Raw genomic sequence first — 13444 nt, 5'->3', positions numbered from 1 at the left:
TAGTGCCGTAGTTCTAATCCATTTCTGGAGTGTCATGACTTATTGTTTCAACAAATATGCACTGTCTATATAATCACCGCATATAACTAAAAAAGAATGAACGAAATTGAGAAATCACATGACAGTTCTGCTCTACAAACACCGAACCCAAAAACGAAACCGAAACCAAGGTGAGGGTGCAGGGTTTATGTAGATTTGAAAATGGCCGCCTTCATAGCGAGCCGCATTGCCTTGTCGGCGTCAAAAATTCGCTCTAGCTATTTACCAGCGCTTTTGCAATCGACGCGAAGCCTGTGCTCGGCTCAGGTCGGCATCAGCGATGCATCGAAGCAGCGGCCAGCGCTGACAGAAGACTACGTGAAGGGCCATTTTGAAGGCTCCGACTCGGACGCGCTCTCCGAGGTGACCCAGAGCATGACAGTCTACGACGATTTTGTGACGCCCGAAGAAGAGACCACGCTGCTGGCCGAAATCGAGCCTCAGTTCAAGAGGTTGCGGTACGAAAGTAGCCACTGGGACGATGTTAGTAAGCGTGGTGTCATCGCCGTCAGTGTGTTCTTTCTGTCCTTTTCTTCAGTCCGTTATTTGGGTACAAAAGACGCCCCTGTGCTGTGCTGTGTCAGCGCGCGTTAAAAAAAAAAAAAAACCACAAGTGGTCCACATTGATCCAGAGCCACCCACTACGGCGTCTTTTACAATCTACGTGCAGATTCGGGAAGATAAAGCCCACGTGCCATATTACAGCGGATACAGAGTAGCCGCAACGTTATTAATTGAAGCACTCCGTAATAGTTTCGCAGTGCCGTAATCTCGAGGTAACTTGGCAAGTAAAGCAAGTATCTTTGATGTTAATAGTGGATGTTAATATTGTTGGTATTGGCAGTTTTTCTCAATTTCTGTGACGCCAATAGTAATTTTCGCTTGCAAGTAGCTGCTTCTAAAGTATGATGTTTGTTAACTTGGGTTTCACGCATGCTCGTTGCTGCCATATGAGAAGTTGCTGATGTATACAGCGTTCGTATGATCCCGTGTAAAGCATTTCAAGCCCAATATGGAGTTAGTGAGCTGAACATTATCTTATTGTATTTAACACTTTCACTTGCAAATCTGTTTATTCAAAGATTCCTGCAGCGCCCGAAGGCATTATTGTAGGGGGGACATACAACAAAAGCAAGCATTACAAGTGCCATAGTCAGATGATGGGCCTCTTCGAACACCACACGAAACAGCCATACACACGACATGCACACACTTGCATACATTGCATTATGCAATCTTAGGATAAAGTCAATATGTGAATAAATGCATGAAACGCTTCCACAGATGTGCAGTCAGCCATGTATTTAGGCAGTTTGTTCCACACAAATATAACATGTGGAAAGAAGGTATTCTGTTGACTGTTTGTTCGACATCTGATTTCTTGTACCTTAAAAGTGTGATCACATCGAGCAGGTACAAAATGAGGTAGGAGAACATACAGAGCGTTATCAATCCCAGTTTTATCGAAATAGATGCGGGAGAACATTTCTACTTTACTGCGCAGGCACCTAGTACTAAGAAGTTCCCAATCATAAGATTCCTTCATTGCGAAAAAGCTGTGCTGAAAATTGTAGTCATTGGTGACAAAGCAGGCTGCATGTTCTGTACAGGTTGTATTGCATTTTGCATATTGACCTTTCATTTTTTTTTTTCAGGCAATTCATGGGTACCGAGAGATAGAGCGGAAAACATGGTCACCTGCATGTGAAGCGATATTAGGGCGAGTCCGTGCGCTTGCGTTCCCACCTGACGTGAACCAGATACAACATGTTCACTGTCTCGATTTGCTCGAAGATGGCCACATAAAGCCACATGTGGATAGTGTTCGGGTGAGAGATTGTTTTATGAATTCTTGATGTTTTTTCTGAGTTGTTTCTAATTCAATATGAAAGGACATAGCGTCATTTCTCATCTGTGTTCTATTTTTGTGGCAATAGTAGGCTCAAAGTATTTGGTAGTTTATAGCACTCTGTGACTGAGGCAAGAATCAAGAATTTTGTGAACAAAGCTGTGCGTTTTAGTCGACCATAGCCCAAAAACTAAAACTAACCTCTACGGTCATTATGGGTAGCACTTGGAGATGAAAAGGTTGCACAGTATTCCAGATTCATCCTTCCTCTTAGTTGAGACATGCTAGAATTTATTGGGCCTTAATTGTGAATACTACTAATTTCTAGTATAAGCACTATATTGCTATGGTTTAAGGCACGCGTGAAGCAGCGACCACAGTATTCTGATCAGCTCTGGTCGAACTATAGGCAGACCAAACTTGTGTCAATGTCCTGACAGTTCAGAGGCCCACAGTAATAAATCTAAGCAAAGGTGCAAGCGAAACACAGTTTGTAATTGAAGTAGGAAATTTAATCTAGACGCTCCAGCAGATTGGCCTTCTTTCATGACAAATGACAGCAGTAGGTACTCAGATCACTGCCACCTTCCTTGTCTCAAGCTTTGCCCAATGGAGATATCATGTACCTTCGCCCTTCCTGCATATCTCCACATGTGTTATCATTTTTTGCTCGAACTGCAAATGACAAATGACTCTACCAACGATGTCATGCTTCAGTCTGGTCCATTGACCTTCAGGTCATCAATTTGAACAAATCAGTTACTTAGTCACCCACTGCTCATGCAGCACCCCTCTTATAGAGCTTCTGGGACATTATTTATAACTCGCTGTACTGCAGTATCTTTTTCCACACGCCAGACTAGATGGCCCTTCAAGGCCAGCTGAGGCTAGACCTCCTGGATCGCAGGACTGCTCGAGGAATATGTTTAATTTGTTTGGCCAGCGTGTGGTTAAAAAAGTGGGCATGTAAAACTTACAGTGATGACTAAGATACCGTTTAGCTTTTACAAAATCAGCTATCCATGTTTTTTTCCATAAGTCCACCACAGGTAGCAATTAACCTACATTTCACATGTAATATATGTATCATTTTGAGAAACAAATGATTTCTCTCTCTATTTGTGCCATTATAACTCTCCTGGAGGCAGTGCTTTCATCAGCCTGTGCAGGTATTCTAGAATTGTTAAGTATCGCCATAACGGCGAATAAACGAGCTGTAGCTCATCCTGCCAACTCAAGAATTTCATTGAATTGAACAAGCACTTACCACTATAACTGCATGTGCTAGTGGAATCACGTTTTGCTTCTTTCGTTGCAAAATTTGCAGCAGACAGTTTTGTTAAAATGCAGTACAACTGTGTGTGAACATGCTACCTAGTCTTGGGTATGATTCCCTAACGATGGAAGCAGCATGTAGTGCCAGTGCTTAGATTTCTGCAACTGCATGAGAAATGCTACTGAGGGTTGAATTCTGGCAAATGTGCCTGTTCAGCTTGTGGAACAAAAACAACAGGAATTAAAGCAATGCTGCCAGGTCTGAAGCCCTTTTTGAATAATGAGTGGACCATAGATGGAAAAGCTGGTCAGGTTAATGTGAACCAGGTTCTGCTAATGGAGAGGAAAGTGCCCTGGTGCTTCACATGTGCATCTTCCGATTAAAACTTACAAGTGTGGGTTAACTTGCGCAGAAAGCAGGGCAAAAGTCTTCATTTTCCGCTCATAACTGAACCCATATTACCCATTTGTCAGCTTGGAGCGATGTCTTGCTGGTTCATATATTCTGTACTGATTTTCTTTCTATTTATTTTCTCTACTAATACGGCTGGCCAAAGAGTGATGTGGTGGTCCTCAAGTAAATCAAGCCTGTCCATTTCAAGGCTTTTTGCTTATTCATGCATTATTCCCAAGTGCTAACAAGTATGAAATAATGTGGTTTACCATATCAACAATTGGAAATCATGGGCTCTAGTACAAGCCACAATGAAACGGAGAATAACCATGTCATGCATTTGTCATGAGCAGTAGTGCCACAGTTGCTTCTGAAAGTGTCATGCAAAGCAGTGTCTGTCCTTTTTAGTGCAAAAGCTCTATTGCGCTTCTAACCTGGAAAATTCTGGTGTGTGGTGAAGGCTCTGCGTTTAGTCACGTGATGCAGGAAATGGCGTGAAAGAAACGAGACTTTGAATGAGAGTGACCTTGTCGAGCCTGGAGAAATCAAATAAATATTTCCGCGACTGGGTTTCGAACCCGCGACGGCGCGAACAGATCAGCTTTGCTGGCCAGTGCACGAGAGCTCTATGCCAGAGTCAATCACACCTTGTGTTAAACTGCAACACACTCTCTCACTGTGCATTGTACTTCGTCGTTTTCATCAACTTCCATCTCTGTGTAAATCACGAAAGGAAAGGAAGCTCGCTTTCAGGTATGTGGCTTTGGTGTCCACCTGCAGAAGCCTGCTTTCGCACAATATGTCATGGTTGGCAATGCTAAACTGCCAGTGGTTTCTTTATTTTGAAGCACTTTGAGTAAGGTACGCCTCTAATGATGTCATTCAGAAATCTGTTTCGTTTTGAAACTTTTTTTTAGCCATACAGACTAGCAACTTGTTCATTCACCATGCTGTAGCCGGTGACCTATAGCATTGAGCTTTGGATTGTGTTGTTGCCGTCCAGCATTTAGAGGAAATTTTTCTTCTTTTTTTTTCAGTTCTGTGGCGACACAATTGCAGGGTTGTCACTCATGTCGTCCAGCATTATGAAACTTGTTCATGAGAAAAAACCTGAGAAGTGGGTCAAGATTTTTTTGAGGAGACGATCACTCTACATAATGAGGTACTCCATGCTACTTCTACTTCTAAGAATGGTCAAGAGATGTTTCATATTTTAGGTAGTATCTTGTATGCCGTTTCATGCTCATTCAGGGAATGTTTCAGGCAAATGTTTCGGAATTCCGTGAATAGATCAAGGCATTTTGGACACTGTCATGTACAACTGACATTTGGCCACGTATCTCTGGTCTTCCTTTGAAAGTGTAAAAGGAGAAATGCATTAGCTAGTGTTGCTACTTGTTTGCTACTGCATTCATACACTTCTAGAGTTTCTTGTGATTTTGTTTTGCTATGAATATTGAGTTTCCCTCAACCAGTTTTTATTCTTACCTCATCAACTAGTCAGTCAATAACCAGTTACTTCTTGGCGGGTTTCCAGTAATTGTGGACCCTGGCTGGAATATATTTATGCATTATCATGTACCTAAACTTCGACAACTAATTCATCTGTATTATGCAGAGGATGTCAGCTGCTTGAAGGGAAGCTGAAATGGTTTTTTGATAACTCGAGGTTATTCAAGAATTCTAATCTATGTAGCTTCTAGGTAAAACAAGCAAAGTGTTTTTGAAATACCATTTGAAATGATGATCTAATCGTCGATTCGAACAGCAACGATGTTCAGGCTTCTCACTGCGGTGGAGAAGTGCGAGGAAACTCGTAGTGATGTCGTTGTCGCCAAAATTTTACATGTTTTCTACCTTCACCTGCATGCTGCTGTGTGTTGTCCAATGCCGCCAAACAATGCTTCATGAGCTTCTCCTTCGATGTTGGTTTTATTTCCTGAAACAACCATTCCTTTGCTGGAAATGTAGCACCGTTGTGCGTGACGTCATTATCGGGGCATCTGCTTGTTGCTGTTCACTGCAGAGAAGCATGAACACCGACACTGCTTCATTAGGGATTTATGCCACCATTTCAGATGCTAGCGCATAATTATTTTGCAGGCTTTACCTGCATGTTTCACACATTAGTGCCTTTTAAACTCATCGAATTCTAAAACCTCTTCAGTTGCCCTTTAAGCATTGCATTGCAGTGTTTTACTTGTTCAAGGGATAAGAAATCACAATATGTCGGAAGTTGCATGACTGGGCCTGAGCAGTCCAATGTTCTCCTATAAAAACAACCAAATAGCTGGTTCATGCAAGGCGCCTATTTCTAGCAGTTTGGTAATCTGTAAACAATTGTATTGGTTTAATACTCTAATAGACTTGTCGTAATAGGGTAAGTAATCAGTTTTATTTTGTGGCCTCCATTTTCCATACATGACTTCTAGAGTAAAAATGGTAATATTCCTATAGAGTAATTTAGAAATAATAGAGAGTAATATAGAGAGTAATAGAGAAATAGAGTAATATTTCTGCATTAGAACTGTTAGTTCTTATATGACTTTTTAGCTGATTGGAACAAAAATATGCCAATGCTTGTGTACTTGCATTTAAGAACCTTCTCATTTCACTGAAGTGAAATATTTTGCACCTCCATGTTGTGTTCTTTTCATGCCTACGCTTGCAGTAATTCATATCTTTTTCTTTGTCCCTGTTGCCATTTGCAGAGGCACAGCAAGGTATGACTACACACATGAGATACTGGCCAACCAGCACTCTATCTTCGGGTCTTCACCTGTGCACAAGACGAGGAGGATGTCTGTCATTTGCCGGAATGAGCCAAGCTGACAGTGACTTAAGAGAGAACTTTTGCCGATAAATCTAGATTTTTAATTATTATCACGGACTGTTGCAGTGCTGTGTGATATTTTTTTGTTGTCAAATGTGAAAAATGTCTTTCTTCTAATGAAGTGAAGAAGGAAATTCAACATTGATGAGAGTGGCATGCATGGTCATGTCTGTTTGAAAACAGAAAGAATACTGTACTCGTATTTACCTGCACCATTGCACACTTCTAGCTGTGCTGATGGTTATCGGGGCAGTTCAAGGAAATGCTGTGAAAAGTGTAGTGCATGTGTACTGTGGTGTCTCAGTCTGAAAAAATTGGGAAAGTGGGGCTGCTTGATAGTGATGGTCCATCATCAGAAGCTAATCTAAGCAAGGCAAACATAGAAGGCAGATGAAAACAGGGAAATAACACTAATTCTGTGTTTTCTTAGTTCATATTCACTTTTTGTGGTACCTCAAGCGTGTGTAGGGAAGACAAGTAATTACCTCTCTGTGCAGTGCAAATGCCGCATAAGCATTAGGTAGGCGGGATCTAGAAACGAGGGCAAAAGCTTGATAAACACAGAAGCAAGTGTGCCATGAACAGAAGTTGTTCAGTGTACCAGCTGCTTTAATCGTTCAGTGCAGTGAATCTTGCACAAACTGCCATTTGTGTCAACATAAAATTGTCAGCACTTAAGCGCTGTCAATTCCTTCCCATGTACTTTTGGGCATATTTATAACTTTTTTCTTGGCAACTACTGTAAACAGCTAATTAGGTTTTGTTTCGTTTTGTTCCAATTTTTCCTTCTTTCAACTAAGCTAGAACTTATTGTTCTGTAGAGAAATATTTTCTGTTTTGTGATTTTGTTTCCAGAACCATTTTTTTTTGTACTGTAAGACTTTCCTAGAAAAATCAGCTGGTCAGCCTTCTGTGTTTTTTCTTCTATAGCGCTGTGTAAGGAGCTCGTGACGTTGCTGTGTGCGCTGCCTGGCTACGCAGTGTCTGTTTTGCCCTGTGCAGGCTCATATTTTCTTGCGCTGCAGCGGGGACGAGAATTCCATCTTAGAAAATCTAAAAACTGACATGGATATTGCTTAAGCTGAACTACAAACCTCTGATTGAATGATGTGCCTAACTGTAAATGGGTATAATTCTGTTTTACGGCGAGTCGGTAACATACATCTTGCAGATTTAGCGCAACAAAAACGAAGGACATAGAGGAACAGTGCCCATCTAATCTCCATTGTCGTTCATTTTTGCTGCGCTATATCTGCAAGATGTAATAGGGTAGTTAAAAGTTAATAAATATTAGTTCTGTAGTTAACATATGTCTAATATATCTTTTTTCTGATGCACACCATCACTGACACTACTACACCAAAGCAAGCTATCTTTTAATACAGTAAGCCCGGATTACAAAAAAATAATTTTCATGTGACTGCATTGGCAGCACAGACGCAAGTGTTAACGGCAGTCAAAAGACATGTGAAACTGTTTATTGGCCTAACCTGTGCTCGCTACAGAACTGTGTGGCGCCGATAGCTGTAAGTGTGCTCAGCAGTCGTAGATTAGCAGTCACTGCCGCTCTCGGCTGCGCTCGGTAAGGAAATACATGGCGCAGTGCGCTCAGTGTAAAAGTAGCAAAGAACTTTCGAGAGGTTGGGAAAGCAGCTGCGGCAATTCCAAGTGTCGTGCAAAATTCCACAAGGCTACAATCTTGCCGGATAAATCTGGTCGTGTCTAGCATCCCGAAGTGGTAAGGCCATACACCGGCAGCTTGCTGCATGTTTAAACAAATGGCACAAAGCTTTGTGTGAATATTACTTTCCACAAGAAGAGTGCGATATTCAATTCCTTGAATGCATTCAGAATATTTTTGTTTGGTGTGTTTGGTTGACTATTTCTCTTGTCCGTTGACTCTCACGCGTGTTTATTGCCTTGGTAGGTGCCGTGCAAATTATCTAGAAGCAATGCCTCTTACCAATCTTAATAACGACAGTGGAGTTATGGTGGGTAGAGTTTTACAGCATAGCTATGAAAGGGCAACACCGAGAGTTTTTCGCTATTCGTGCATTCTAAATATGAAACATTTGTTGTATGTTTTCCTCTCCGTCCGATCATTTTGCCGAGTTGGGCAGCCACAAAGCAATTTATTCCTGCGAAGATCGACTTAAGAGTTGCAGTTTCCGTGGCCTCAGTTCAGGTGACATCTGCAGGCAACACTGTGTTTGTGACGTCACAAGCATTAATTGCGCATGCTCGATGATTATTTTATATTCGCCTCTGTCTAAACGCGAACAAGTATACATATTAATATTCCCAATATCTTACCAGATAAACATCTTTCTTATCGGAATCACGTGATTCCTCAAGTATGCACCTTTAAATACATCGAGGTTATAAATGACGCCTCTCTTTCTTGGCAGACTCTTATATTGATGTTGCTACGAACTGAGCAGCCTCCGTTCTGGCATGCTAACACACTACCTTCTAACGGTTTATAAAATACACATCTGCCCTATCTTGAAACCCCCCGTGGTGGCTCAGTGGTTAGGGCACTTGGCTACTGAGCCGGAGTACACGGGTTCGAACCCGACCGCGGCGGCCGCGTTTCGCAAATGCAAAAAGGCCCTCGTGTGCTGTGCGATGTCAGTGCACATTAAGGCTCCCCAGATGGTCGAAATTGTTGTAGTTAGCCTTTCAAAAAATGACCTGGTGGCTTTGTTGGGGTTACAGACATTGGTATTTGGATGCCCTCTAGGGGAACACTGCACAGCACCCAGTAAAAAAAAAAAAACACTGATTATTTGCTCTTTGTGGCACATACCCACACTGGGGGATCCGCCAAGGATTGGAAGGCGAAATTATTCCGGAGCCCTCCACTACGGCACCCCTTTCTACTTTCACTCCCTCCTTTAAACCTTCCCTTACGGCGCGGTTCCCATGTTCATCAAGATAAGTGAGACAATTAGTGCGGGATTTCGTTTCCTCAAAACCAATTTTCATTTTTTGGAGGTGGAAAAATTGGTTTTTGAGGAAAGGAAATTGGGCAGTAACTGTCTCACGTATCTGCGTGAACACCCGAACGAACGAACCGCCCCGCAACTGAAGGGATAAAGGAGGAAGTGAAGAAAGAGGTGCTGTATAGTGGAGGTCTCCGGAATAATTTCGACCACCTGGGGATCTTCAACGTGCACTGACATCGCACAGCACACGGGCGCATTTAGCGTTTCGCCTCCATCGAAACGAGGCCGCGCCGCCGCTGCGGTCGGGTTCGCAGCCGGTACTCCGACTTAGTAGACGAGCGCCTTAACCACTGAGCCATCTCGGACTTAGCAGACTTTTGTTCTCTGGAGCGCCTGCGTACAAACCGTACCCCCATACTGCTCTTAGAGCGAGAGGCGCTGTCTCTGTTCGGGAATTGTAAAATTCGTTGCCAATGTTTTATATCTTTTTCTATTTCTTACAGGAATATTGTGCCTGCTGACGGCCCATATGTTTTTAATAATAATAATAATTGGTTTTTGGGGAAAGGAAATGGCGCAGTATCTGTCTCATATATCGTTGGACACCTGAACCGCGCCGTAAGGGAAGGGATAAGAGAGGGAGTGAAAGAAGAAAGGAAGAATTAGGTACCGTAGTGGAGGGCTCCGGAATAATTTCGACCACCTGGGGATCTTTAACGTGCACTGACATCGCACAGCACACGGGCGCCTTAGCGTTTTTCCTCCATAAAAACGCAGCCGCCGCGGTCGGGTTCGAACCCGGGAACTCCGGATCAGTAGTCGAGCGCCCTAACCACTGAGCCACCGCGGCCGGTCCATATGTTTTTGAAGATATGCGATTCGGAACAACGTGTGTCCCAGTTGATTTTCCTTTGTCAGCTTGGGCAATTATTTAGAGCTGTTTAGTCTCGCTTTCACATTTCCCAGAGCTCATTTTGTCCAATCTTTGATTGTACGTTTAAAGGTACGAATATCTAAAATCGTTCCGGTGCGGAGCAACAACGAATTTGTTCAACTACCTTTGATATCTTTCTGCAATATATGCCAAACTAATGCCGTTCCCTTTGTTAAACATTGTGTGCAACTACACTATGAAAAGGAGAATAGGTTTGTAGGGAAAGTAAATAGCGCAGTATCAGTCTCGCATATCGGAGACACCTGAACCGCGCCGTAAGGGAAGGGATAAAGGAGGGAGTGAAGGAAGAAAGGTGCCGTAGTGGAGGGCTCCGGAATTATTTCGACCAACTGGAGATCTTTAACGCAGCCGCCGCGGTCGGGTTCGAGCCCGGGAGCTCCGGATCAGTAGCCGAGCGCTCTACCGACTGAGCCACCGCGGCGGGTCTGCAACTACACTATAATTGCAACATTACTTGAGGGCCTTTCGCTGCCACATTGCTATTGCCTCGCTGTGTCAAGAAAAGGCATGTGTGGAAGTTTGGAGGAGGGAGGACTTCAGTGGAACAAAAGATATGGGAGAATCTGCTGCGGCCGCCAAAATTCTGAGAGAACGACAAGTACCATCAGAGCTAATCTCACTGATCTGGTCCCTGGTTCATGAGGGCCTGTGGGAGAGGGATAAGGCGCACGCGATCGCCCGGGGGCTCATTTTCCGGTCGATCGCCGATGACGCGCCACCTCCACGCCAGGAACACCTCCCTTCGGGTGACGAACTCACATTCCATGAAATCATTTCTCATGATAAGTTCTGTCGTAAGACCTATCCAGGAGCAGATAAACAGCTCAGTAGGGAAGAGGAAACTGCAAACCGGGGTGTTTACAAACCCTCAGCTGTACAGTAAATGACATCCAGGAGTCTTTAATCCTAGATGCACGCACTTCAATAGCATTGCAGATCTCGTCCAAATTGTCTGGACCTGCCCTTTCTATAACCACCTGAATAGAAATATACAATCCTGGGAGACCTTATTACTCAGCCACGAAGCAGAAGAACAACGCAAAGTCATCGATCTCGCCCTGACCGCCGCCGAGTCCCAAGGGATTCCGGTCGACGGTTAGGGGAATGATTGGAGGTTTAGGCTCTACCCTTTTCCCCTGTCATTTTTGACGGGCGCAAATTAATGTTATTTCTCTCTCACTCCACGTCCCCTGACAAGTACTTTTCACTCATTACGTCCGTATTCAAATTTCGCCCCTATTTATTTGGCCCAGTTTCTAGCAGTGATCCTTGCCCTGCGTAAGCTGGGGAACTTTTTTCCTTCTTTAATAATAATAATTACGGACTCATTATACATATGCTGCCCTCTGTCCGCGCCTACGCATGCTGAAGTTTATGATACCTCCACATGTGCAGTCAGTACGTTTAGTTTGGGTTCCCAGCCGCAGGGGTCTTCTTTCTAATTAATTTGTTGACGCTTTAGCGAAGGCATCTCTCATTGGTCCAGTCGTTGATATCCTTCCGACCTGCGCATATATTCCGGCGGGTGGGCTTCGTAAGCATCCGATAATGCAAGAATTTGCTGCCTCAGCGCTTACAATCTTCTGGTATAATATCCATAATATTTTGTTCCCTTAGAGCAATAATTTTTGCATATCCAGCAAGCTTAAAGTCTCTTACACGTGAATACATTGGCGCGGCTTAATAAAATGTTTTCAAATCATTATAAAGCGGAATGCCGATTTTTTAACGAAAAGGCATACCTTTACCACATAGTATTGGCCTGCCAACACAGTCCAAGAAATCGCACAATCGGGAACATGATGCATGAGCAATGGGAGGGCGCGCTACTATCCCTCGCCTTGCACGCCAACGAGGGTTGGCATCGTCGCGTTTTGGGTGAGTTGGTTGTTCATAATGGAGAGAAATTTTGCGCGTATAACGAACATGGACAAGAAAGGGGACAAACACAGGCGCAAACCTCTGTCAAAATTCAGAAGACGGCACACTGGTAGCAGCGGACTCCAGTGGCTTCTTGAAATAGGGGAGCCACCCACTGTTCCTGGCTGTACATGCTAAACATGAATACGCACGCATGGGAGCAAGAAGAGAGTTAACTGTCCTCAAGCGCGATCCCTTTTACAAAAGGGAGTGGGGTAGAGGACAGTTTACTCCCTTTGAACTCCTTTCTGCTTAAAGTGTGTACTTAATAAAAAAATTATTCCTTAATAGATATGGTCTGGCGATCTCCCCTTTGTGTCCATACTGTGATGAGCCTGAAAGAATGGACACTTGCTTCTCTTCTAGCCGCCGCGGTGGCTCAGTGATTGTGGTACTCGTGCTGCTGACCCGAAAGGCGCTGGTTCGACCCCGGCCGCGGCGGTCGCATTTCGATGGAGGCGAAATCATAGAGGCCTGTGTACTGTGCGATGTCAGGGCACATTAAAAAACTCCAGGGGATCGAAACTTCCGAAGCCTTCCACTACGGAGTCCCTCATAGCCTGAGTCGCTTTGGGACGTTGATGATGATTATGATGTCCTCGGGCTTACTGGCACATACCGACGGCGGGGATTAAGCCCCATAAAGAATAAAGCCAACTTTCTTCTCTCTGTCGCCGCTTCACTTCATTTAGGAGGCGACTGCTGGAATTTCAAATTCAAAAACTCGGTTAGTGCTTGTTTTGAATGTTTGTCTTTCACTTGGCGCTTCGAATTCCATGCTTGGGCACAGCAACAGAAATTCAAAATTTTCGTCTCGAATCAAAATTTCTTCCATGAAATTTTTTTTCGATTTCCAAATTAAGCTCATGAACCCCGTTTCTCATTTAACTCATCTATGTCACAGAATCCAACTCCCCTTGTGGGTATGCGAAATAATGTTTGGAGGTCAACAACAACTACTACTATGATTTGAGGAACCTCGATGTCTTACCTTTTTAGATCAATGTAACTACGCTCGGGCGCTGTTAATTTTAAGTATATTCCCTTCAGATACGTTGAGCAGCACGCATGCATGAAGACTGTTGCACCATGAGCAGATCAGAATAGTAAATGCAGCTCGCGATATTGCCAGATGTTCTGGTATCACTGCTGTTCGTGTATCTCTCAGCAGGCTGAAGTCAACCACTTGTGAAGTGATGATGATGGTGGATTCTTATGGCGCAAGGGCATC

General features: G+C 43.7%; 1 protein-coding gene across 1 annotated transcript; it reads left to right on the top strand.

The window, feature by feature from the left end:
- The first annotated feature begins 193 nt into the window (after window positions 1-193).
- On the top strand, window positions 194-7696 carry LOC144111003 (alpha-ketoglutarate-dependent dioxygenase alkB homolog 7, mitochondrial). The gene is made up of 4 exons (XM_077644087.1): window positions 194-522; window positions 1695-1868; window positions 4595-4719; window positions 6269-7696. The coding sequence occupies exons 1-4, from the start codon at window positions 202-204 to the stop codon at window positions 6387-6389; spliced, it is 741 nt and encodes a 246-aa protein (XP_077500213.1). The 5' UTR covers window positions 194-201; the 3' UTR covers window positions 6390-7696.
- Window positions 7697-13444: the final 5748 nt, after the last annotated feature.

This window comes from Amblyomma americanum, chromosome 11, assembly GCF_052857255.1.
Source record: "Amblyomma americanum isolate KBUSLIRL-KWMA chromosome 11, ASM5285725v1, whole genome shotgun sequence".
Lineage (NCBI taxonomy): Eukaryota > Metazoa > Arthropoda > Arachnida > Ixodida > Ixodidae > Amblyomma > Amblyomma americanum.
Note: the sequence above shows the minus strand (reverse complement) of the source record. Positions and strands in the feature narration are given on the sequence as shown.